Source organism: Nelusetta ayraudi, unplaced genomic scaffold, assembly GCF_046127955.1.
Source record: "Nelusetta ayraudi isolate G7.1 ecotype Tasmania unplaced genomic scaffold, CSIRO-AGI_Nayr_v1 ptg000002l, whole genome shotgun sequence".
In the NCBI taxonomy this organism is placed as follows: Eukaryota; Metazoa; Chordata; class Actinopteri; order Tetraodontiformes; family Monacanthidae; genus Nelusetta; species Nelusetta ayraudi.
Window position 1 is genome coordinate 4,019,768 of NW_027466052.1, and position 23,664 is coordinate 4,043,431.

Below are 23,664 nucleotides of genomic sequence, written 5' to 3' on the forward strand. Positions count from 1 at the left end.
GCACGCGTCGGCTGTTCCTTTTGTTTTTTTGAATGCGGTTTACCTTTGACAGATCAGTACCGGGCTGCAACTTTTAGTGTCTACTACAAAATTCAATTCACAAAAGAAAAAATAATGTTGTGGATGTGACGAGGACACCTGTTAGTTTAAGGTCATGGCCATAAAAAAGAAAAAGAAGGAGAAAAAAAAGGAATATTCCTGCATAATGGTTTGGGAGAAAAAAAAATCTCCGTTTGCAAATTAATCTGTAAACTGTTGACACGTTTTGAAATGATGAGAGTAAAATGTCATTTCCTTGTCTAATCTGATTTTGAATAATCAATAATAATCATGATGTTGAGTGAAAAGAATCAGAGACGAAGCACAAGAACACCGTCGACTTTAGTCGGTTTTCTCTCCCCACACAAAAGAAGAGACACGGAGAAGCAAGGTGATGAACTCCACACACTGCCTTTAATACTGTACATCTAATACAGATTCCACTTTAAAAGCTGTTCCCCCTTTTTTCTTTAAATTAAAAAAAAAATGGTAAAAGCCAAATCCCTTTTTCCTGCCCTGTGACTTCCAAACGCAAACAGGCAGCATCAAATGTCAATTCCTCACTCACCTTGTATTCAAAGTCAAACAGCTTGTAGGTCCCATATAAATAGGAATGATACAGAAAGAAGTGCAGAGCAAAAAGTGCTGAGATTTTATTTATCTATTTCATGAGGTGGATGTTTCTTTTTTTTTCTTTTTTTAAATTATTATTATTATTATTATTATTATTGTTGTTGTTGTTACCGTTATTGGAGGCGCTGGACTCCCAGCCAGTCTCAGCGACAACCTTAAATACAGAACGCCGTCCTTTGAACTTGAACCCCTGAATGAAGTTACATTAAATTATGGCGCCATCTTCAGGCCGTTTGGTGTTATTATCCTCAAGTACCCCCCCCCCCCCCAACCCAAAACCATCTCTTCCAACCACCGTGATTTTAACAGCATGAGAATGAGCTATAGCTCTAATCAGCAAAGACTGAATTAAAATACTGCAGAAGAATTAAGTGGAATACGAGAGTCTTAATTTATCCTCCCTTCATTTTTTTTTTTAAAGTTTTTTTTCTTTTTTGCAAGTCAAGCGATCCTATGAATATCTGGGTTTTTCCTTTTTTCTTTTTTTTTTTTTTTAAACTTCCTGCCTGTTAGACAACAAGAGGCCCTGCCTTTGACACGCGAGTTGTTTGGCAAATTATCTACAGTTGACTTTAAATGTGAGGAGCTCTCGATCCCGAAAAACATAAAGAAAACGTTCCGCCGATGCACCCCCCCCCCCTTCCCACACACCCCCCACAGACGCGTCTGAATACTCTGAAGGTGGCGACCCAGACGGCTGCGTGGTTCAGGGCTGGCGCCGGTCCCTCTTGGTGAGCAGGTAACACTGGATGGTCCTCAGTCGGTCCTTGGCGGGCGCAAACTCCGGCTGCAGCTTCAAAGTGGACTCGTACCAACGCATCGCTTTCTCAAACTCCTCCTGGGTGTGCGGAAAACGGGGGGAGAACGACGGCGTCAGAGGAGGCGGGGACGGGACACGACACGACTCGCCCAGCGGCGGGACAAATCACAATGGACAAAAGAAGAAAGAAAGGGAAGCGGCTACCATCGTGATGTAGACGTTGGCCAGAGTGAAGTGGTTCACCACAAAGTGCGGCGCGATCTCCACGGCCATGCGGGCGACGGTGAGCGCGTCCTCCCACAGCCGGGCGTTCTGGAAGATGTTGGCCAGGCTGATGAGGGGCACGTCCTGGTGTGCAGCAAGAGGGGGGGGTGGGGGGAGAGAAATATTCAGCTCCGCCGCCTCGCTACCCAATTAGAAAACCAGTCGGCGGCAGGGATCGGATGCTGTCCACTTGCCTTCATGTGATGGGGGGCGTAGTTGAGGGCCTGGCGCAGGCAGTCGATGGCCCTCTTGCCTTGACCTTTCACCCTCCAGTAGAGGGCAGCCATGCTGGATAATACCCACGATGTTTGGTTCTGCAGCGGGTCAACAAGACACGTCTATATCATGGATGTATCAAAAGACCTGGATACCAGATTGGCAATATGGCGGTGGCCAGTGGCCATTTGCGGTACTGCAGCCAAAAAAATCCCATCTCCCATAGACCGCAATACAAAAATAAACTTCTTTGAAACGGCTGACAGGACGACTGTGACCTGAAACGCGATTCAAAGCAAATCTTTCTATTGTAGATTTTTCAGCTATGGTCTTTTAGTCATTTTTTAAAAAAAACGATAAAGGCCAGAAAATCACCAGAAAAGAGCTTCTGATTCTGAGCCAATCAGAAGCTCGTTCCGTTTCGTGTCTGTAAGTGACGCTCTCCAGGATCGTTCTGATTGGCTAAATAGATCATGTGAGTTGCAGAGGCATGACAGTGACACTACTGCTTTATGGGCCCATTAATGCGGGAGTCAAAAAACGTTTCCGGCGTGTGTGCCGGGTGAGCAACTCCATTGGAATGAATGGGCCGCCATCTTGGGACTTGGGGGGGGGGGGCTTGGCGTATGTGGAGACGGGTGGGGTTTTTGTCAGCAGCGGCCGGGAGCCGAACATGGGTTCTATAGTTCAGTCAGCAACAGGAAGTTAAATCCATGTGTACTCACCTTCTCCAGGACTTTGGCGATGCGGGTGCCCACCTGCTCAAAGGACTGAGGGGAGAACTTGTCTTTGCCCAGGTTCTGCAAGACCTGCAACGTGCGCGCAGACACACACGTGAGACCGGTGGCTTTGGGGCGACATTGAATGCACCATCTTATTCACGGTTTGTGCACTTTATCTCTCATGTCAACCAGAACTGTGTTCAAGGCTGTTCAGACTTTAATTAAAACAAATCAAAGTGCACCGGTGCCATCGAGATCCCCCCCGCCCTTCCCCCAACCTACTTCACGTAGTTGACTCTCTCCAGTGTAGTGGATGGCGGCGCGATTGGCCACGCCCGCCAGGTGGTCGAGGGTGTGCATGCTGGCGGCGAGGTTGGCGTTGCACAAAGGCTCGGCTGCGGGCTCCTGCAGGGGGGTGGCGAAGTCTATGTGCTCCGTGATACTGCGAGGAAGCAACAAGAAAAAAATGTTTTTTTTAGCTTAAACAACTCAAAGAAGATTTAAAGGTCCAGTGTGTAATATTTGACTCGATTTATTATTTGTATAAAGGTAAAAGCTTCATATTCTGCCCATAAATACCCTTAGAACGGTTCTCTTATATATAAACATAAGAATATACACAGAGAAAGGCTCTTGATCCCAGGTAGCAGCTATCTTGCATCGTTTTATTTCTAAGGAAGCCTGGTGTGAACAATCCAGCTGCCAGACAGCGTGTATTTATTTAGGGTGACTGCTCACATCCTAAAATAAACCAACGAAGAAGAAGGTGGACGAGGTATCCAGGTTTGGGTGCGCAGGCCACCGTATTTCATTGGCAAGCTCAGGAGGGGGGGGGGAAGGAGAGCGAAAGAGCGCTGCAATCTGAAATGTAACCACTTGATGTCGCTGTTTCTTCTTCAAAATCTCCAACTGTTACACGCTTAACCGTTAAAGTTTTTCTTTTTCCTCCAGCACAGCAAGAAACAAGAGTGCTAATGGGACAGCGAGGGTCTTACTCGATGTTCTTGGCGGAAACCGCTAACCAGGTGCTGGCCACGGTGGTGAGGTCCACCCTCCGTGTCCGCTGGCACTCCTCGGGCCCGGGCCAGCCCAGACTGGTGTAATCCCTCCAGCGACCTGCCTCGCATGAAGACACCGGTTAACAAAGGCGTCTCTTTCACCCCTCCCAATCCCCCGTTTCACGCCGATGTGTCACACCTGAGGGTCCGGGCGATGGGATGGTGGGCCCACTGATCTCCAGCACGGACTGGCCTCCGGTGAGCGACTCCCCGTTCAGGCTGTCGTCGGAGCCTGCGGCACCGTCAGCTCCGTCCGCTTTAGCCTTCTTGACCCGCTTCACTTGGAAGGTGATCTGAGGAACAGTACAGTGACCTTAGCAATCGGTTCACTTGAGGGGCATTTGGCCGAACTGTGTTGTCATATGGAGGCATAAACCAAGCAATAAAGTGAAGGAAAACTGGATTTACCTTCAAAACAACAAAAAACAAGCGAAAAAAAAAAGAAAAAAAAGGGGGGGATTTTATTTTTTTGGCGTCATGCTGCCAAAGACGGCTGGGCGCTGCTCACCCACTCGGCTCCGTCATCGTCCTCGCAGTTTCCGAAGCAGGGCCCGCCTCCGGCGCGGGCGCCCATGACCCGGTCGTTCTTTAGCACCCGGATTCCCCGGAGGTCCCCTCGTTTGCCTCCGACGTCGAGCGCCCCCTCAAAGGCTCCCATCAGGTCCTCCTTCAGCTGCCAGTCCTCCTCGCCGTCGCCGCCGCCTCCGAACACGCCGGCCGCTTGGTCCGACCCCAGAGCGGAGGGGGAGGGCGGCTGCTGTCCGGCCGCCTCGCCCGAGCCGTTACTGTCCACGACCACCTCTGGGGGTGAGAGGTCAGATCGGGGAGAACCAGCGTCAACGTCGACGTGTGAGGTGCGATACATATACAGACGTATGGATCACAGTTCTACAAATAAGAAGTCAGCTCACGCCAAAGTCTCGGAGGTCAACAAGCTGCAATGAATAAAGAAATGAAGAAATGGGATCTTTACTTTCAAAGAGCAGCTGGTCGTCCATGGCGGACAGCGGTGCGTCCTGCTTCTCCTCGCTGGCCTCCCACTCTTCCAGCTGGATTCCCAGCTCCTCCTCCGTCACACAGGCTTCTCCCTCTGAGTCGAGCACAGGGCCGGGAGAGAGAGGAACACTTTGTTGAAAACGCAGGAATCAGTCAGACTGGCCGTCCAGGAAAAACTGCAAGGCGACGTGGAAAAATAGAAACCGGCGCCGTGGAAAAATAGAAACCGGCGCCGTGGAAAACCGTCCTGCTCCTGCACTGACGAAGCCTCATTGATGCTGTCGATACTATATTCTGCTTTTGCTGAATCTGTGTTGGTTTTTTTTAAGAACCTACAAAAAAAGAAGCGACTGAACCAAACCGGAAAGCATCGAGCGGGTTGGTGGGCGAGCCAGGGCTTTACCTGGAGTCAGTGTGCTGTCAAAAGTTAGTGCTGACACTGACAGCATCTATTTTAAAAGGTCAGTTGTTGCTTCTGCCTATGGGAGCGGTGACAGAGCAAGACAGAAGACACAACATAATACTTTCACTGCTCTTGCGTTCTGAAATGATGACTTCGTTTTTTGTTTTTTTTTCTTGCCGATTCCAACTTTTAACTTAGAAAACTAGATGTTACACAGAAACGCTCACACGTCTCCGGTTTAAATGTGGAAACCGGCTCGTCAATCCGAACCAAGCAGGATTTGCTGCTTAGGTTCGTTTGCGTTGTCAAAATGCCGTTGTTGGAAACGGACGTGAGAGCTTCTAAAAAAAATCATCGCCTGTAACCGGCGATGTGAATGTGAAGGTTTTGGCAGCAGAATGGAAAAGGAAGTGGGAAGAAATGATTGCCAATTGTTGACTGCAGCGACACTTGCAACAGGATCGAGCGCGTGGGAGGGATGACAGCTGGAACGCGTTTCATGAGTGGGAAAGTTGTAGTCCCCCCCCGCTACATGTAGTCCAACCTTTCTGACCCAGCGTGAGGTGGGCGTGTTTCATGAGAGCTTCTCCAAGCCCCGTGCACTGCGTGTGCTTCGCGGCGGCAATATTTAGCTTTGCAACGGTGAAAATATAGACCGTTCTAATTTTGGCGGCAGCTATTTTCTGCGGCTTAAATTATTAAGCGGCAACATTTCTCCACTTCAAAGCACTTTTCTCTTCACTCCTACTGATATGAATAAAAAAGAAGTTCCAGAAGCGCTCTAGTGTTTCTCCTCGCAGCTACTTGGACGGCTTATTCCGTACTCTTCGGGCTCGGAGGGACGGCGCAGGTCACAAACCCTCGTCTTGAAATCAGAAACAAGTGGTGAACTATCTGCTACCTACTCACAATCTGACTCTAATGTACTGAATGATAAATGATCATTTCTTCTCCTTGTTTGTTTGGCTGCTCAATACCAACTGGCTGCTTTTGCACCGTTTTCTTACATTAACTTTATTGACACCTGCTGAGACTGCGGTCACACCTGAAACAACTTGCACGCACGGGAGCAACAAGCTGGCCAAGCCGGGACAAGAATGAGCCTGAACAACACAAATAAGTGACATTGTGAAACAAACGCAGGAGGAAAATGAGGAATTCTTAGGCGTGCAAAATAAATATATATAATTGTTTTTTCCAGGTTACAGAATGTTGAAACTCACCTGTGTATGGAAGCACATTGCATTCACTGGATTTTTTTCTATTTTATTTTTTTTAGGAAACTTATCTCGTGATTATGAGATAAGATCTTGCAATTACCAGATCAGGATCTCGAAATTATGAAATAAAATAAAGAAAAAGGAAACTGTGAATCCTTTCTAATATGTGGGCAGTGATGGCGCCATCGCAGTGACCCTGCTGTTACTACCTTCTCAGTTTGAGACACTGGGAAATATTTGCATTTCTTAAAACTGAGGATGGTATTAATATTAGTACGTCAACACTGCGCAGGTACGGAAAGCGCATTGCAAGATCCTCATCTCATAATTACGAGATCTTTTCTCAGAATTAGGAGATCTGGAAAACCAGTGTGTTTTTTTTTTAGTGTTTGCCTTGGAACTCTCAAAAAAACAAACAATAACTTAGTGGCGATGAGAGCGGTGAAACTGAAGCGTCAGAGCTTTGGAGTGGCTCACCTGCGCAGGGCTGCCGCTGTGACAGGTTGTAGAGGAAGGGATAAAACTGCAGGCAGCGCAGCAGAGGCAGGCTGGAGCGACACTGCTCGCAGCCGGCCAGCGAAGAGAAGGAAGAGGAAGTGGAGAGCGCGGCGGTCAGGACGTGGCGGAACAAAGCCAGGGCGCCCGTCATGTTGCCCTGGGCCAAGTGCACGCTCACCAGGCTGAAGAGGCTGTGAGGCTGCGTGGAGGGAGGAGGAGGAGGAGGAGGAGGAGAAGAAGACACAGACGTCAAGCGCTGATGAAAACAGACCTTGGGCTTGACTTGCTAGCAGGTAGCAGAAAAGTGTTTCAGCAAATTAAGCATTCAAAATGAAAAAAAAAAACTTCTCTTCTGACTACATTTGATCAACTTTGACATGACACGCATAACACCTGTGGTAGCTGGCTACGTTTTTTCCTTAGGCTTGCATTCCAGATGCTAGGGCCATTTAGTTACAAATGGCACTTTTTGTATTTCTAAAATAAAAAGGTGTATTTTCAAACACACCTCGCTGGTTTTAGACATTGTTACATACAAACCTTTGGTTTAAATACCAAAGGTTGCAGTGGCGCTGCGTAAGCAGTGTTTGGAGCAGTGTTGTTTTCGTTGACGATGACGTTGACGAAATTATTTCGTCAACGCCTCTTTTTTTTCGTGACGAACGTAAGTATTTGATGACTAAATTGTGACGAGAGGAATGCGCGTTTTCGTTGAGGAGACGAGACTCGACGAAAACGTTTGCGTTGCCACCTCCTAGAGATTCAAATCCGGGACGTCTCGGGCGTGGGGGGGTTCCGATCTCTCAAGTCTGCCGACGCCGGGGGGGCGGAGGCGTCCCCGAAATATAAGGGACAAAGTGAAGTGCGTCCCGTATCAGTTCATTATGGGACAGGTTTTTTAGTTGCCAAATATGGGACAATCGCGTATTTTACGGTAGTAGACCATAGACGGAAATCAAATGAGGTTTTGTCATTTTCCCTAATAAACGTGACAAATTGTGTCCCGGGAGAGATTTTATTTTTCCCGGGACAGGAGTTGAAAAAAGAGAACAATTCTGGGGAAAACGGGACGGGTGGCTAGCTGCGTTGCTTCGACGGGCTAAAGTTAGTTATGGTGTCATGTTATATGCTTTATTATTGCACGTCGAGCCTTATCGCCTTCAGGCTAAAGCCGCAAGGGTACGTGAGTCACGTTACAGAGTTCCAGGCACAAACGGTGCACTGTCTTCCGTATGAAGGGGACGTCAGATGCAAAATAGCAGATACACAAGCTCACCACGCATCACGTTCGTAACACATGGTGAGCTTGTGTATCCGCTATTTACTAAGCAGCACACCAGTATGCCACTAAGTATAAATGAGGCTTTAGTTGACTGTGTTGGTGTCTATATTGTTTTAAAACAATGCTGAGCAGATGTTGGTCAATGTGCCTATTTCAATGACAATATCTGTTCAGATCACTTCATGATTGCACTTTTGATGGGTCTCAGAACTATTGGTGTGTGCCTAGTGTTATATCTGTTTTTATCACTTTGTGATTGCACTTTTGATGGTTCTCAAAAATAAAACCAAAGAAAGAATCTTTTGTCTCTTAACTTGTGGAGTATAATAATAATAAACAGATTCCACTCAATTGGGAAGTCTAGGCTAGAGAGACATCAATCTGGTAAGTGGTGGTAAGGAATGAGTTATTTTACAAAAGGGTTAGGCAAACAAACTGCTTTATGAATTCAATTGCACTTCATATGACCTGTCAACTTTTGGATTCAATGTCATTTTTGGCCTTATTGATAAACATCTTTTAAAAAAACTAACTCAACCTGGACCATAACCTTTAGTGATTTCGTTGACAAAAAATTGACTAAAATCTATTTGAGTTTTAGTCGACTAAAACCACCAAGGATACAAAATGACTAAAATGTGACTAAAACGAAGAATCATTTCGTCCGAAAGACTATGACTAAGACTAAATCTAAAATGCCTGCCAAAAACAACACTGGTTTGGAGTGAGCTGGCATTGAAAGTTGACGCAGTCTTTAATCACGATGGGTTTTCTTCTGTGGCAACTAACAGTGTGACTGGTTATGGTGGTGCACTGTTTCTGCAGCCAGGCCACACAGGTTGAGAAAAATCACATAGTTGCACTCGGTCAGATCAATGTCATGAGCTCAGCACAGAACATCAAATATTGTGTCGTGTTTTTTTTTTTTTTTTTAACACAGATACCCGATAGAAATGTGGATGTCTGCGCTTTTGCAAACGGACGGTTTTGACTTTAATCCGTTAGAAAAAGGACAAAGACACAGGTACTTTACCTCTGATGCATTGAGCGCCAGCGCCTGCTCCAGCTGCGTCTGCGCGTGGGAGGTCAGGCCGTGGTGCAGCAGCAGGTTGGCAGCGTTGGTGAGGACCAAGTGGCGGTGGGTGGACGGGGCCGAGTTCAGCGCCTGGCGCAAGCACTGCAGGGCGCGGCTGCCGTTGCCTTTGGCCCGCCAGAAGAGAGCGGCCTCGTTGTGGACTTGCCAGCGTGGGACCGCGGTGGCCTGCACGTGCAGAAATACGGTCAACTTCCAAAAAAGTAAATGAATGCTTTTGAGATTCTTGGAAATATACACACTACCAGTCAAACGTTTGGACACACCCTATGAATTTAATGTATTTTCTTTCATTCTCATGACTATTGACATTGCAGTGTCTCACTGAAGGCAACAAAACTACATATGGACACACATGGAATTATACAGGAAACAAAAAAAGCGTAAAAAAACGCAAACACGTTTTACACCTCAATTCTTCAAAATAGACGCCTTTCACAAAAAGCCCATTTAGATTGATTTTAACGTGTTTTTCTTAGCTGCATAATTACATATATCTTGCTCATATATTTGATGTATTCAGTGTCTATCTGCAGTGTAGAAAGTTGTAAAGATTTTAAAAAAAAATATAAATAAAAAGAAATTGGTTGAGAATGTGTGTCCAGACTTGGAACTGGTAGTATATACATATATATCTATATATAAAAAATTAAAAATCAAACTATTTAGAAAAAGCTCTCTTTGTGATTAGGGGCAAAGGAAATAATGAAAAATCCAAAGATCAATGAATTTAACAATTGCTTAGTTGAGTAAGTGGGTCTAACAAATACTGGACGCACAGATCTATTCCTTCCATCTGATAGTGTCATGCTAATTTCAGATGAATCTTTGTTATTTCAATTTTACATTACTGTGTATTAGGGAAAAGACAACTTTCCAACATTGTTGGAAATGCACAGGGTCCTCAGCAGCTGAAGATACATAGAGAGCCACAACCCCCCCCCCCACCCCCCCCCTCCAGAATAAAAATACAGGGAGTTGCATTCTTGAACAATTACAGAAGGGTGCGATGTCCTCTTACTTGTTTCAGGGCATGAGACAATCTGGAGCCAATTTGCTCCAGCGTCCATCCTCCGCTACGCGTCTCTAGTATCTGTAGTCATACACAAAAAATGATTGGACTGTCACCCTGCATGATGGCAATCACAACTGCACCCTAAGGAAATAGCATTTCTACTACGGCACTTCTACACAGGTACGGATCCCTACATAGACCAAAACACAAAAAAGGCCATAGCGCCCTCTAGAAAGGTCGTAGAATCATGAGACAAAGACCCATGCCTTCCTTGAATCCATACCTAATTTTCATAAACGCTGACCTATATGACCCCCGACTAACTAGAAGTGAGATATTTTCAAAACACAAGGCTCAGAAACCATAAGTGTGACTGGCTCGAAATTGGAGTATGGCGTAGACGAGACCTTCATGAGCAAAAGCTATCAAGGAAACTTTTGAGATCCTAACCGTTTTCATTCTACGGCCCTTCAAAGTAAAGGTCTTTTACCTTGAGTGCAAAGGAGTCTGGAAGCTCCTTCTCTTCCAGAGGCAGGTCCAGCGATGCTGGCAACAGAGCTGGGTACGGGTGAGGGAGAGGACCACAGTTTGGCAAAGTCACTGCAGTGGGAACGCTGCTGCTCCCATAGAGGACGGCTGCCACTGAGCTGAAGAAAAAGGGAAACACGCGACTCTGGGGTTATTTGTCACTCGTCAGAATTCATGTTTATCCTCAGGACATCAGTCTGCGTCTCCACAATCCAAAACCAAACAATAGTCAAAGCAGCAGATACGGAGTTTGTTCCAAGGAAGGCCAGCGGAACGCCGCTGCATCACCACCACCAAACACCGTGGACTCAGAGAGGTGCATTTACCTGAGGCCCTGTGTTTCGGGGGGAGGGTAGTAGGTCGGCAGCGAGTGAGCAGGAGGGACACTGGGACACTCACTGATGCAGTCACTCTTTTGAGGCCACAGCATCATCTGGATTTCCTTAAAGCAAAAACACACTTTTGAAAGCGACACATTTTGTCCATCTGCAATTAGTTTCACTGCTGCGCGAGAAGCCGTTTCAGTTCAAGTTGCACTTCAGTGCTTTTTCAGGAAGACGCTATTGCAGGAAAGAGCAGGATGATTCTTTCACAGGTCAGGGTCGGGAACTTCCTTAAGCGGCATAGAAGCTGGAATCTAAGACTGCTTGCTTCTGCTGTTGACTCAACTGTCCACAAGGTGGTGTATTCTGCAGTTACGTCAGCACTTTCAGAAGCATTCTCTTTTTGGTTACATGATAAATATCTGTTATTATACAAGAGTTCACTTTAGAGCCGGTGAGTGGACAGGAAAAAAGAGGAGGAGGAGGAAAATAAAGAAGAGGAAAAGTGAAAAAGGAAAACGTCATTTCAGGCGCACCCTTGTGTAGTCCGGCTGGCTCCCCCAGAGGGCAGCAGCGGGGTCTTGTCCTCCAGACACCGAGGGATGCAGCTGAGGGTTTGGCACCGTTTGGTTGGAGTTTCGTTCGGACACGAGTGCCACGCTTGAAGCCACGGACACATCTTCCCCGAACTACGCAGAGGGACAAAAAACAAAAACAAAACACATTTGTTCCAATTGTGTCACGTAAAATATAAATTTTTACATCACATGATAGAATAATCAAAAAATAACTTTCAAGACTGACTTGGACGTGATGGACGTGTTCGAACAGATCACCGCGGTGGTAGCGCACGGGGAGGTCAAAGGGGCAGTGGAGGCTCCGCTGCTGCTGACCTAGGCGGCACATCTGATGGTTCCCTGCAGCACACAAAGAAAAGAAAAAAAATCACACTTACAAATCACATCATTAATAATTAATCACATCGGAAAATATTGGCATCGGGGAAAAACTATTTTTTCTCCCTAATTTAGTAGTCATAACAAAGAACGAATTTCTCGAATTTCCTGGTATTACTAAATAGTAAATAACAACTAATAGCTACTTAAGTGGCTGGCTGCTAACAAAATAGCTTGTTCGTAACTGACGACATCATGCGGGACATCCAGTGTGACGTCACAATAACAAATTAGCCATAATGTGTTAATTCCACGACCCGCATACATCCTATCGGTTGATATCGGAATCGGAAATTTGGAGCTGGACAATATCCAGATATCTGATATCAGTAAGAAAGTCAATATCGGACATCCATGACATACCCAGCTGAGCTTCTTTGGCCATTTGGGTTTCGTGCATAATGTTGCGCAGGATTTGTTTCTCCTGGAGCAGCTTGTATTTGTCCAGCGCCTCCTGCTGCTGAAGGTAGTGGTCGTGCTGCTTCTGGTACTCCTTCAGCTCATTCAACGTCCTCTGCAGGGATCTGCAAATATCAGAGCAAAATAAGACATTCATTCATCATTCATTAGCAGACATTATGCCACTGGACGAATACGACTTAATGGAACTCTCTGGAATACTCTGATTCCATTTACAGGGGTGTCAAACATGCGGCCCGGCGGCCCAGATTAGGCCCACAAATGTGTTTTTTCCAGCCCGCAAGCTGATTTAATTAAAGAACCTGCTGCTCTAAAAGTGTCCACTGGATGTTGCAACAGCCTTTTCCGCTGTGCAAACAAACTGTTAGTGCCGGGGCTGAGCAAGTGGGCCCAAGCACAGCCACTCTGACGCTACGCTGTCTTCCTTCCTGATCTATTCCGTCTCCTATTTGCCACTCTCATTGCCTCAAAATGCCTCTGACAAAAAAAGAGAGCAGTGCACGCTGTAATGGAAAATTGTTATTCTAACGTCGTTATTCACATGTTAGTGCATGATGTTTTTCCCATGTTAAGAGCACCATTGTACCATTGTATGTCTGTTTAATGCTCCGTTTACACTTGTCTGTCCCTGTCTTCCTGGGAAGGGGTTCTGGCCTTGACGACGGTGTCAAAGAGTTGGAGAATTTACCACTTTTCTTGTGCACGTCTTAATGTACGACTTGTTCCTGCATTTCGTTAATGTTACTTAGTAGAGTTACTGCCTTGTGCACTCCCACACCTGTGAGAGTCTGGTATCACTCGCTTTCCCAGCAATAGGCCTGTGAGCAAGGCCATTAGGAGCCTGCGTGCTCCGGCCTCTCAGCATCTTTGAGATTCCTTATCACACATCCTCTCTCCTCCTCTATAAGTATCTTTTGTAGGCTCACTCTCAGCACGCTCTCGCTCTCATTCTCACTCGCTACTTGCTTCTCGCACTTGCTCTCTCTTATTTTTTTTGTTCGCTTGCTCTCATTTTGATGGCATTGTTGTTTGTTTGTATTGTACTCTATTTCTTGTAAAAAAAAAATCTTCACACCTGGTCAGAGAACTTTTATTTTTTTCCACGACACATGCAGAGTGCGCCAAGAACACGACCAAAGCAAAACAAAGGGAAGCTGTTGTTATTTTAAGTTATTACTATACCATAAATTTTACCGGTCCGGCCTGCTCAGGAATAGACTTTCCTCTATTGGCCCGTGAGCTAAAGTGAGTTTGACACCCCTGACTTCCAACAATCAACGACAGAGAGGAAACAGAGTGGAGCTCTTTCGGCTGGGATAGGAGCCTGCTTACCTGTGCTGAGCTTCCAGCCGCTGCTCCAGCTTCTGCTGACAGAGCACAGCGTGCTTCCTCCTCAGGGCCTGCTCAAAGCCTGGCTGGGCCTGCAGCGCCTGCTCGTAGCACAGCACCGAGTGGTTGTATTCCCCCAGCATCTGTGTGGACGGTGAGAGAGGCGCAGATGAAACACAGCACGGTGACAGAAAAGCCAAAAACGGAATTGTGTTTCATTAAACGGTGAGAAACCAAACATGTGGGAAAGAGGCTAATGGATGGAATACTGCCAAACCGAAGTGTGAATGACAATGCACATGTTCACATACATGAACCAACGGCTTTGTGTTTGACTTACTGCGTAAATGTTTCCTAAGGTGTAGTGGCTGGTGAACAGATCGGAGGTGAGGTCCAGGGCGGCGTGGGCCAGGATAGCAGCGTCGGCGGAGAAATGGGCGCGGTGCAGGACGTTGGCCATGTTGACCAGGGCCACGTCCTTCTGCTGCCTTGATATGCAACACACACACACACACACACACACACACACACACACACACACACACACACACACACACACACACACACACACACACACACACACACACACAGTAAGAATCCTGCGAAACACCTGCAAGCTGCCCCGATTCAATCAAGAGGTTGCAACGGCCAGGGGCTTCGGCGCGGGCCCGACGATACCTTGGTGAGAAGTGCAGGGCGCGCACCACACAGTCCACCGCCTTCTGAGGTTCATTTTTCATCCGCCAGTAAAATGACGCCATGTTGTACAGCACCCAGGAAGACGAGTTCTTGAAATGGGCACAGCCAACACAAACGTTTTGGTCAACGCCAACGAAAAAAAAAAAAAAAAAAGGAATAAATGTAGAAATGCCTTTGGCGCCTTAGTTTGTGCATTTTGGTTAAACTTTCCAGTAGAGCACAATACTTTAACTGTTGAAGATCAACACACATCAGTCTCATATTTACTCAAAGACAAGCAGCAAATGGCTTTTGCACCTTAACACAAATAGCAAGAAATATTTCCCTTTCACAAGAAAGAAAAAGAATAGTTTTGACTTACTCTCAAGAGGGCCTGATGGATACGATGACCCACCTCATCAACATTTCGGCCCAACTTGTGAGACAGTGAACTAAAGATGGGATCCTCTTTAGAAAGTATGGGGGAGGTCAAGTTCGCCCTCTCCTGCACACCCTGAAATACACAAAACCAGTGCCTTAGTGACCTGGCAATGGTACATTTCATCCAAAGACACACTTGAGATTAAAAACAACTGAGAAACCTGGCAAAGCGGAGGGCTATTGCACAGTATTCTGGCTAATCTGCATGTTGAGCACGTGGCAGAGGCCTCATAAATGTGAAGGAAGTTGCTTCAGGTCGGAACCGTTAACGTGAGCCATTCATATCTTGTCCGTTTAATTGCTAAGATATAGAAGTTTGCATTTTACTCACCCTGAGATGTTGGAAAGCGTGGATACTATAAGGAAGTTCGTACACTTTGGTGCAGTCAGGCTTCTCTAGATCCGGAGGCAAAGCTGACCGAGAATCCACGTAATCGTCAGGACTGCAAAGGGCCAAAAAAAAAAAAAAACAACAACACAACAAATCAATCAAGAAAGTCTCAATTGGACAGTGTCAATGCCGTGCATGCAACCTTTGCTTTCTTGCCACTGTAAATCCTATCCCAGCTTTACTTTACAACCAAACTACAAAGATAAAGAAGCCACAATGGAGACAATGTGTGTTTAATAGGCTTTACACAATCACGATTTTTTTTGCCGATCACCGATCACGTGAGGAGCAATATTTAAATGACTTGTTTATGTACACCCCTTGCCTTCTCACTTTCCCGACTATACGGACGAGCACTGTCTAAAGTTGTCTTGCTTTAGCCTCCGTTTCGGAGTTTGCTTTTCTTTTTCTTTCTCCGCGCTGCGTTTCTTGAACTCGACATGCTCCTCCGTGTGTATCTTTTCCAAGTGCCTCATTAAATTTGTCCTGTTGAAATTTTTTGACGACGTTCCCCCGCGAGGTACTGTAGCGTTGCATATATTGCAGATAGCTCGTGCTATGTCTGTTTCTCTCACTTTGAAAAACTTTCACACCTTGTCGCCCATGGATGTTGCTGTCGTGAAGATTCAAAGAAACTTTATTGTGCCGTCACATAGCGACAGTACTCAAAACAGGAAGAGGCACGAAGACGAAAATGAAGTTTTTTTGAATCATGAATCATTAGCTCTCGGATACAAACAAGTAAACATGTCGATGATGTGAAACTACTTTGGAGTAAATGAGACAGATGAAAAAAGTTTCAACACGACCATGACGTCATTGATCGGTGATTTATGGCATGACGCCCGATTGCGAAAAAGAAAAGAAAAAAAAAAAGCCAAATATCGGCCGATCCGATATAGCCGATATGATCGGTGTAAAGCCTAGCGTTTAATCAGGGTGTGCTCACCTAATGTCTTTACTTTCCAATGAAATAAACGTGCCATCATACAGGTCCAGGTCTCCAAGGGGAACTTTGGCCATGACACAGTCAGGGTCTTCTTTGTAGTGTCTCTGCTCCAGCCCTGTGTCCCTATCCTCGTTCTCCTCGATGTGAATCTTCTGCGCTACAAGCTGTTTCTGCTCGGGAGAGGGACAACAGCGAATAGTTCACGAGGGCTAGTCGACACAAGGAGCATAAACGTGTAGCTGTCGCACAGAATAACGGAGATGGACAACATGGTCTCATGACAATTCACAAGTAATGGTGAGAAGTAAACTGTGAAGGAACGTTAATACGGACGTTGCCCACTCACCTCCAGCTTCTTGAGGTAGTTCACACGAGCGTCTTGCCTCATGAAAATGACAACATCATGTGGATGCCTCAGATTTAAAGGGGAGTGGACCTGAAACAAAATGCAACGCTCCAATGACACAGTGCAATAATATGACAGTCGCTAGGTTCTGTAGAATGTTTAGCTCGCAAACGACGCCAACGCATTGAGAATTGTTAAACACTTGAGAGTAACATTCAGCTCAGGTGCAGGTTTCGTATCGCTGACGCTCCACTCACCGCCTGTCACAAACACGCACTACTATGATGTCTTTTAGAAGAGCAGTAGTCGCCGATGGAAGGCAACCACCAAAATTTATACTTCCCTCGATGTAACAAAAGGATGCTTCCGTCGCTGCCATTGACATGAACTGGGGAGACTTTGGCCAGTGGTCATCTTGATCACAACCTCTGCTGATAACGTCAGGTTTATGTTGGAGTTAGCTATCATGCTAACCGAACGCGGCAAACGAGTATCTTACTTTATTGTATGACTGTAAGGCAAAAGCAAGACTTCCTCAGCCCGTGGGCAACTTTTGCCAATCAAGAAGAGACGGCGACGGTTAATTTAACCGCTCTCGAGCCGAAACGTAACCGTCAATGCTAACGAAAATAGCATCAGGCGCTAGCCGCCTCACCACTCAGTGATTTCAACTGACGCTCGCCGTCATACCTGCTGTTGGATTTTGCCGTCCTCTGTGACAACCCAGTGGGTCGTAGCTCCGCCGGAGTCCGCTATGAGAATGCAAAGGAAGATGAAAAGCTTTCCCGGGCATGACGGCTTTCGTGTACAGTTGACACGGCAGGGCAAAGGCTCGGCACAGACTTTCCTCAGGTCCGCCATTTTTTCTGTCTGAATTAATTTTTGCCCTGTGGCAACCATCAGCGTGCACCTCGGCCTCCGGCCAGAGGGAGGCGCTCATAGTGCCACGACAGTCAAAAAACGAACAACGATGACGTTTTGACAAAAAAAAAGAACAAAAAAAAAACAGGAAATTAACTCGAAACGAAAAACTTGAGACGTATTCGGGGAATGGTAAGTACTAAACAAGTGCTACCAACTTTTACAGACGCAGACATCAGAATAATACATTTTCCCCACGTTTACTAAATAATTATTGTGCTTAATTCCGCTTATTTGGTTGCTTCGGGCTCGCTTGTACTACAGCCAGGTTGCATACTTCGAAGTTCCGCATCTTTCAAAACATGGCGGCTCCATTAATAAAAAAAAAACAACAACTTTGTCATGTAGTTTTTAGACAGCGTCTCCAGACACTAGACGGGTAAATCCTTGTGAAGCTTTAAGGATTCTTCCTGACTGCAACTGTAGATATCTATGACTGCAACGACATAAAGGTTCCAAGCATAAAAGACAGACTCTGACAATGACACGCCGCGGTCCATTCCTCCGAGAGCATCCACGGACTTTAAAGTAATCCATTAATCAAACGTGCATGACTGAGATGAGAACGCCGTACGTAAGCAACACCTTCACACCGACAAAAACGCTTGAAAATGAATGGTAAAAAAACAAAACATACATCGTTATGATTAGATTGCAGCGCTACATGCGCGTCGTCGCGCGAGGAGCGCACGAAGTCCTCAAATACTCCCTCACAGACAGCGCTTATATTTTCGGACACAACGTAACCTGCGGTTTCCCCTGTTTGCCCCTCAGATGGCTTGCTATGACGGCAGCAAGGGAGGTCTGGAGGAGGACAGCTACGACGGCGGCAGAGAGCTATCGAGCTGCGCGCTGGCGATGCTGGAGAAGGAGAGGGAATCCCTTCTAAGCCCGGAGAGCCCGGGTACCCTCAGCAGCAACACCTCGGCCAGCCTCCAAGCATCTCCTCCCCAGCAGGGCTACGACGTGGAGTTCGACCCTCCCCTGGAGAGTAAATACGAGTGTCCCATCTGCCTCATGGCTCTGAGGAACGCCATCCAAACACCGTGCGGCCACCGTTTCTGCAAGAATTGCATTGAAAAGTCCATTCGGTAGGCTTGTCGTTCGTACGGTGACCCTCTAGAGAATGTTTGTATTTATATTAAATTGTTTTTTCTTTTTTATATAAAGAATGAAATCAAGAATAAACAAACAAACAAAAAAAAGCTTTAAAAACGTTTTAATGGGGAGAGGGACATCCTTGCTATTCACACACTCTCCACGGAGGCTATTTTTGGTGGTTTGGTGTCGGAATATATAATATATAATAATAATAATATAGGAATATATAACAATAGTTCATCAACATCAATCACTGGATAACATGCCATTTTGAAATAGAAGAGCAGCAGAGTATTTAAGAGGTTCTAGAACAACCTGCATGAGATAAACTGTCTCGAAAAGATGAAGTAAAAGGAGTTTTGTGTCACGTCGGAGCCGATTAACTCGCCACGTTGGCCATAAAAGATGACTGTCCCTCTTCTTTCGACACAGCGACACGGGACAGAGGTGTCCTGTGGACAATGAAATGCTGTCCAAAGACCAGCTGTTCCCGGACAACTTTGCCAAGCGGGAGATTCTGTCGCTGACGGTCCGCTGTCCAAACTCCGGCTGCGTTGACAAGATGGAGCTCCGACACTTAGAGGTGAGGACGCGAAGAATGAACTCAACGTTCTTTTTTTGTGATTATCCCTGTTTGTTTTTTTGTGAGATTAAACAGGAAGGAGTGTGTAGATAGAAATGTCAAATTATATTTAGCAGACTGTACAAAATCTTGCCGCTTGTGATTATGTTGTTTCCTGGCTAGAATTGTCATCAGTTAGAGATCTTTGTCGCTTACTGTACAGTGTGATATAATAAGAACAATTATAAGAAGAAGAATGAATGTTTTCGTCGATACTGACTGTAATTTACATCTGTATAGTCGACATGTTTGTGCTAGTTGTCAGGCAAAGGATGACTGGCCGCATTGTCTCCCTTCCAGAGCCATTTGGAGAGCTGTCAGTTTGCTACCGTGCCTTGCCCACAGTGCCAGCGGTCGGTCAGAAAGAGCAGCGTGGAGCTCCACGTGACGGTGGAGTGCCAGAGGCGGCCGGTGTCCTGTCCGGACTGCTTTGCGGGATTTGTTCATGAGGAGAGAGAGGTATCGCTGTCGCCGGCTGTACGTCAGCGGGGGATCTGGTCTCCTCACAGTGGGGTCTCATTGTGGGTTTTCTTCATCAGCTCCATCAGCAGCAGTGTCCCTTTGCCAGCGTGACGTGCCAGTACTGTGACCTGGACCTCGTCAGGAACCAGGTGAGTGAGTGGGCAAAATGAATGAAATGAATGTTGTGGAATCTTATTCACAAACTGCAGCTTGTTTACTTTGAAAAGACAGATTTTTCTTTTTAAATTTTAGAATTTTATATACTGTTTATGCTTTTTATTTTTATATATAAAACAGTCACCTTGGATTTTTCAGTTTCCCCATTTTTTGTGCAAGGATTTAACTGAATTTTATGAATACACCCCAACCAAAGAGCACCTGTTGTATTTAAAGGACCCAAGCAGTGCTCCTCCTCCTCCTCCTCCTCCTCCTTCTTCTTCTTTCTTCTTTCCTTCATTTAGTATCTTCACAGATTTTCTTTGTTATGCTTTTTCAGTCTGAAGCAACTGTTGAACTTCTAATTAAAACAACACAAGAAAAAAAAAACAAAAGCCACCATTATTTCCTGTTTCAGATGGAATCTCATTGCGATGCGGATTGCCCCAAAGCGCCCGTCGCCTGCAACTTTAGCATGTTTGGATGTAAGGAGAGGGTAAGTGATCAGCTGCAGTGTGTGCACGGTTAGCAGTCGTCTCCCCTTCGAGAGGACGCAACCCTCCAATAACGACCTCGCTCCGCAGATGCAGCGCCACGACTTGGCTCAGCACATGCAGGAGTTCACGCAGATGCACATGCGCTACATGGCGGACTTCCTGCGCGGGTTCAGCCTCAACGGCATTGCATCCAAATCCCTGTACACGACTGCACCTCCTGCACTTCACGAGGATCAGGGGGCGGGGATGGCGGCGGCGTCCTGCGGTGGACCGGGAGGCTCTGTGAGCTGCAGCAGCAACTGCGCCCCCTGTCAGTCCAACGAGGATATGCAGTGGATCAGAGAGATGGACAAAAGGCTGGTGCAGCAGGATCACCAGATCCGCTACCTCACCATCCAGAAGGAAACCCAGGTGAAGGAAGTCACGGGCGCAAACGCCAACACAGCGTCCTGTTGTCTGTTTAGCTTTGGCAGCACAACAACTGCTTGGTCACACAGTCAAGATGTTCTCTGCTCATTTTTATTACAATATTCATCATATGATTTGTCTGGATCACACTTTTTTTTCTTTTGCATCACCAGTATTCTGGGGACCGTGGATGCAAATGATCGATTAACTCATTGATCGTTAGTTGATTGACCTTATTGATCGATTATTGATTCATTGATAAGCGGCGATTTTTCTTGAGAACCTAAATTTCACAATGAAAATTGTGTAAGGAACGCATGATTTAACCCTTAAATATTGCTGAGGGTCCAATGTGGCCCATTTTAACATTAGAGAACAGTAAAAACACCCTAAACATTTATCCTCTGACGTGAAGTTGTCTTCTAATGGGTCACATTTCAACTTTAGTTTTTTTTATTATTAGTTTCTTTTTTATTTAACCTTTATTTTACCAGGAAAGTCCCATTGAGATTAAAAATCTCTTATCCAAGGGAGTCCTGGCCAAGCTTAAAGATTACAGCCATTTAAAATCAACAATTACAGTAAAATGATAAAAAACAGGTACAATATTTTTTATTAAAAGTTGTTTAAAAATAACTTGTTCTGGGTATACAGGTACACACCACGCCATTTAACAAAGAAAAAAAAAAAACCTAAAAGACTTTCAATTAATTGCGACTAATTAAATTGAATCGATTAAATTCTTAATCGACAGTTAATCGATAGTCGATTAATTGTTAACATCCCTGGTGGGGATCTGTGTGTTTCGCTGTTGAACCGAGCGGACTGCGTGTGATCCAGACACTCGGTGGCTGAACACAGCCGGACAGCACTGCAAAGCAAAGCCAAGCCCAGCCTGCTCGCCACTCGCGCTAAGCCTCTTGTTTAAACTGGTCCCAAGTCTTTCGTCCACTGAAAAACCACAGCCCCGTTTCCTTCCCGCAGGCGGGCCAGCTCGCCGAGCTGCGGCGGAGAGTCTCGACGCTGGAGGAGACGGTGCGGGAGCTGGAGGCGCAGCAGTGTCACGGCATCTTCGTCTGGCGCCTCAGGAGCTTCTCCAGCCTCCTGCGGAGCCAGGAAGCGGGCCAGCCCGTGGTGGAGCACAGCCCAGGCTTCTACACGGGCCACCCGGGCTACAAGCTCTGCCTGCGGCTGCACCTGCAGGCCCCCAACGCGCCGCGCTGCTCCAACTTCATCTCCCTCTTCGTCCACACCATGCAAGGGGCCTTCGACGGGCTGCTGACGTGGCCTTTCCAGGGCACCATCCGCCTCACCATCCTGGACCAGGGGCCCGACGGCCACCACCACGTCGAGCTGATGGAGACCAAACCTGACCTGCAAGCCTTCCAGAAGCCCACCTCCCAGCGCAACCCCAAAGGCTTCGGCTACGTGACCTTCCTGCATCTCAATCAGCTGAGTCAGAGGGCGTTTGTCAAGGACGACACGCTGCTCATCCGCTGCGAGGTGACGCCGCGTTTCGACGGCGCGCCTCACCGCGAGGGCTTAACAGTGCAGCCGAGAGGGCCGGAGGCCTCTGTCACCAGAGACTACTAGAACACTGTGTGCCGCCAGGATGCTCAAAATCCGGCTCGGATCTTTCTGGGTTCACGGTTCAAGATGCTGCCAGGTCATTTCTGGACACTTCAGGCCATTCGCTTCTGCCGCTGCAAACACAGCACAGCCTTCTTCAATGTTTCTCAAAAGCATCCCGCGCACAAGGCCTCGAGGATTCACCGTCTGCGTGCAGCCAACGCAAAGCAGTTTAGGTTGACGCGTTGATCCGTCGTCTTAGTTTTCAGAGGACGGTGCTGAATGTTACAGATTAAAGCTGGAATTCCGGGGGCCAAAAGAGTGGCTTAATGCTGCACTGACAGACAGACAGACAGACAGACAAGACAATCATAACATCTCCTCCCCGCCACTCCCCTTCCGAGCTCTCAAGACAAAGATCTGCGCGTGTATACATTGGAATGCGTTTTAAGGAGCGACGCAAGACCGCACTGGTCGCGGAACGCTCACTGGACATTTAAAAGTCTGTCTGAAATCCTTCTGTGGGATCACAGGGATCTTAACGGCCAACGCCTGCAATTAGGAGGCGGCTCTGTCCGGACTGACGGGGAGGGAAATAAACGGAGGACTGTCTCAAAGGCCCAGCGTGTAAGATTTAGTAGCGTCTAGTGGTAAGAAGTCATACTGCAGGCAGATGCTTCCGCACGTCTGATCTGTGATCTCCATTGAGGAAAAGCTGCCCTGATGTTATTTTGTGTTTTTTAATTATTTTTTTTTGGTGAAGCTACTGCAGAAAGATAAATACATAAAATGAATAAAATGCTTTTAGATTTATTTTATAGTTTATAATAATGAACTTCTTAGAATAATTAAATGGAAATAAGTTATTTATTTTAGTGTCTAACCCTGGATACTAAATTCTTTATCACATGAAGTTATTGCTATTATGAAATGATCCTGATATTTTATTTTCTGCCAATAGATCCGGGTAAATGTTACATGTTGGACCTTTAACGACGTGTCTTGGTTTGGCGGTGTTGCGCAGGCCGCTCAGTTCGCCTGGAAACACGGCGAGAACCTTTGAAGACTACTGGTGGATGGAAGAGTTCAGAACTCGGCCCTTTGTCCATGTTTGTGCACCTTCTTCCTTTTTGTGCCTCCAACCAAAGATTGTTTGAGAGAAAGAAAGTGCGAGTTCCCACTCTGTTGTCACTTAAATGAATAAATAAATTAACATGACATGGTGCCCGTTTCGCCTTTGTCGTTTATGTAGTGTGTAAAAATGTGGTTGTTATTCTCTCCCCCCACCACCAACCCCCCCATTACCACTGAATGCTGTGACGCTCAGAGTTTTTGTCTTCCGCTGACCCCGTACTCGTCAAATGGCCG

General features: G+C 46.4%; 2 protein-coding genes across 3 annotated transcripts; one reads left to right on the forward strand and one right to left on the reverse strand.

The window, feature by feature from the left end:
• Window positions 1-430: 430 nt before the first annotated feature.
• On the reverse strand, window positions 431-17,460 carry ttc17 (tetratricopeptide repeat domain 17). The gene is made up of 25 exons (XM_076018103.1): window positions 17,251-17,460; window positions 16,561-16,650; window positions 16,215-16,384; window positions 15,206-15,317; window positions 14,816-14,947; window positions 14,434-14,543; window positions 14,096-14,243; window positions 13,759-13,898; window positions 12,370-12,530; window positions 11,855-11,967; window positions 11,587-11,739; window positions 11,054-11,169; window positions 10,690-10,846; window positions 10,206-10,277; window positions 9,125-9,352; window positions 6,789-7,008; window positions 4,666-4,782; window positions 4,201-4,493; window positions 3,832-3,985; window positions 3,630-3,750; window positions 2,917-3,076; window positions 2,638-2,721; window positions 1,891-2,010; window positions 1,637-1,780; window positions 431-1,510 (listed from the first exon to the last, which is right to left on the reverse strand). The coding sequence occupies exons 1-25, from the start codon at window positions 17,458-17,460 to the stop codon at window positions 1,379-1,381; spliced, it is 3,657 nt and encodes a 1,218-aa protein (XP_075874218.1). The 3' UTR covers window positions 431-1,378.
• A 51-nt stretch (window positions 17,461-17,511) lies between these two features.
• Window positions 17,512-23,520, forward strand: traf6 (TNF receptor-associated factor 6). Of its 2 annotated transcripts, none has more exons than XM_076018116.1 (8): window positions 17,512-17,613; window positions 18,256-18,572; window positions 19,015-19,165; window positions 19,505-19,663; window positions 19,744-19,815; window positions 20,241-20,318; window positions 20,407-20,730; window positions 21,712-23,520. In XM_076018116.1, the coding sequence occupies exons 1-8, from the start codon at window positions 17,611-17,613 to the stop codon at window positions 22,318-22,320; spliced, it is 1,713 nt and encodes a 570-aa protein (XP_075874231.1). In that variant the 5' UTR covers window positions 17,512-17,610; the 3' UTR covers window positions 22,321-23,520. The 2 variants fall into 2 exon arrangements, with proteins under 2 accessions (XP_075874231.1, XP_075874240.1); XM_076018125.1 differs by lacking the exon at window positions 17,512-17,613 and adding an exon at window positions 17,987-18,099.
• Window positions 23,521-23,664: the final 144 nt, after the last annotated feature.

Coding starts and splice junctions, on each gene's coding strand:
- traf6 (XM_076018116.1), top strand. Junction 19,166..19,504: donor TGGAGCTCCGACACTTAGAG/GTGAGGACGCGA, acceptor TCTCCCTTCCAG/AGCCATTTGGAGAGCTGTCA. Junction 20,731..21,711: donor CCATCCAGAAGGAAACCCAG/GTGAAGGAAGTC, acceptor TCCTTCCCGCAG/GCGGGCCAGCTCGCCGAGCT.
- ttc17 (XM_076018103.1), bottom strand. CDS start 17,460: ATGGTTGCCACAGGGCAAAAATTAATTCAGACAGAAAAAATGGCGGAC. Junction 13,899..14,095: donor CCTTAGGAAACATTTACGCA/GTAAGTCAAACA, acceptor CCGTCCACACAG/ATGCTGGGGGAATACAACCA. Junction 4,783..6,788: donor ACAGCGGCAGCCCTGCGCAG/GTGAGCCACTCC, acceptor TGCTCGACTCAG/AGGGAGAAGCCTGTGTGACG.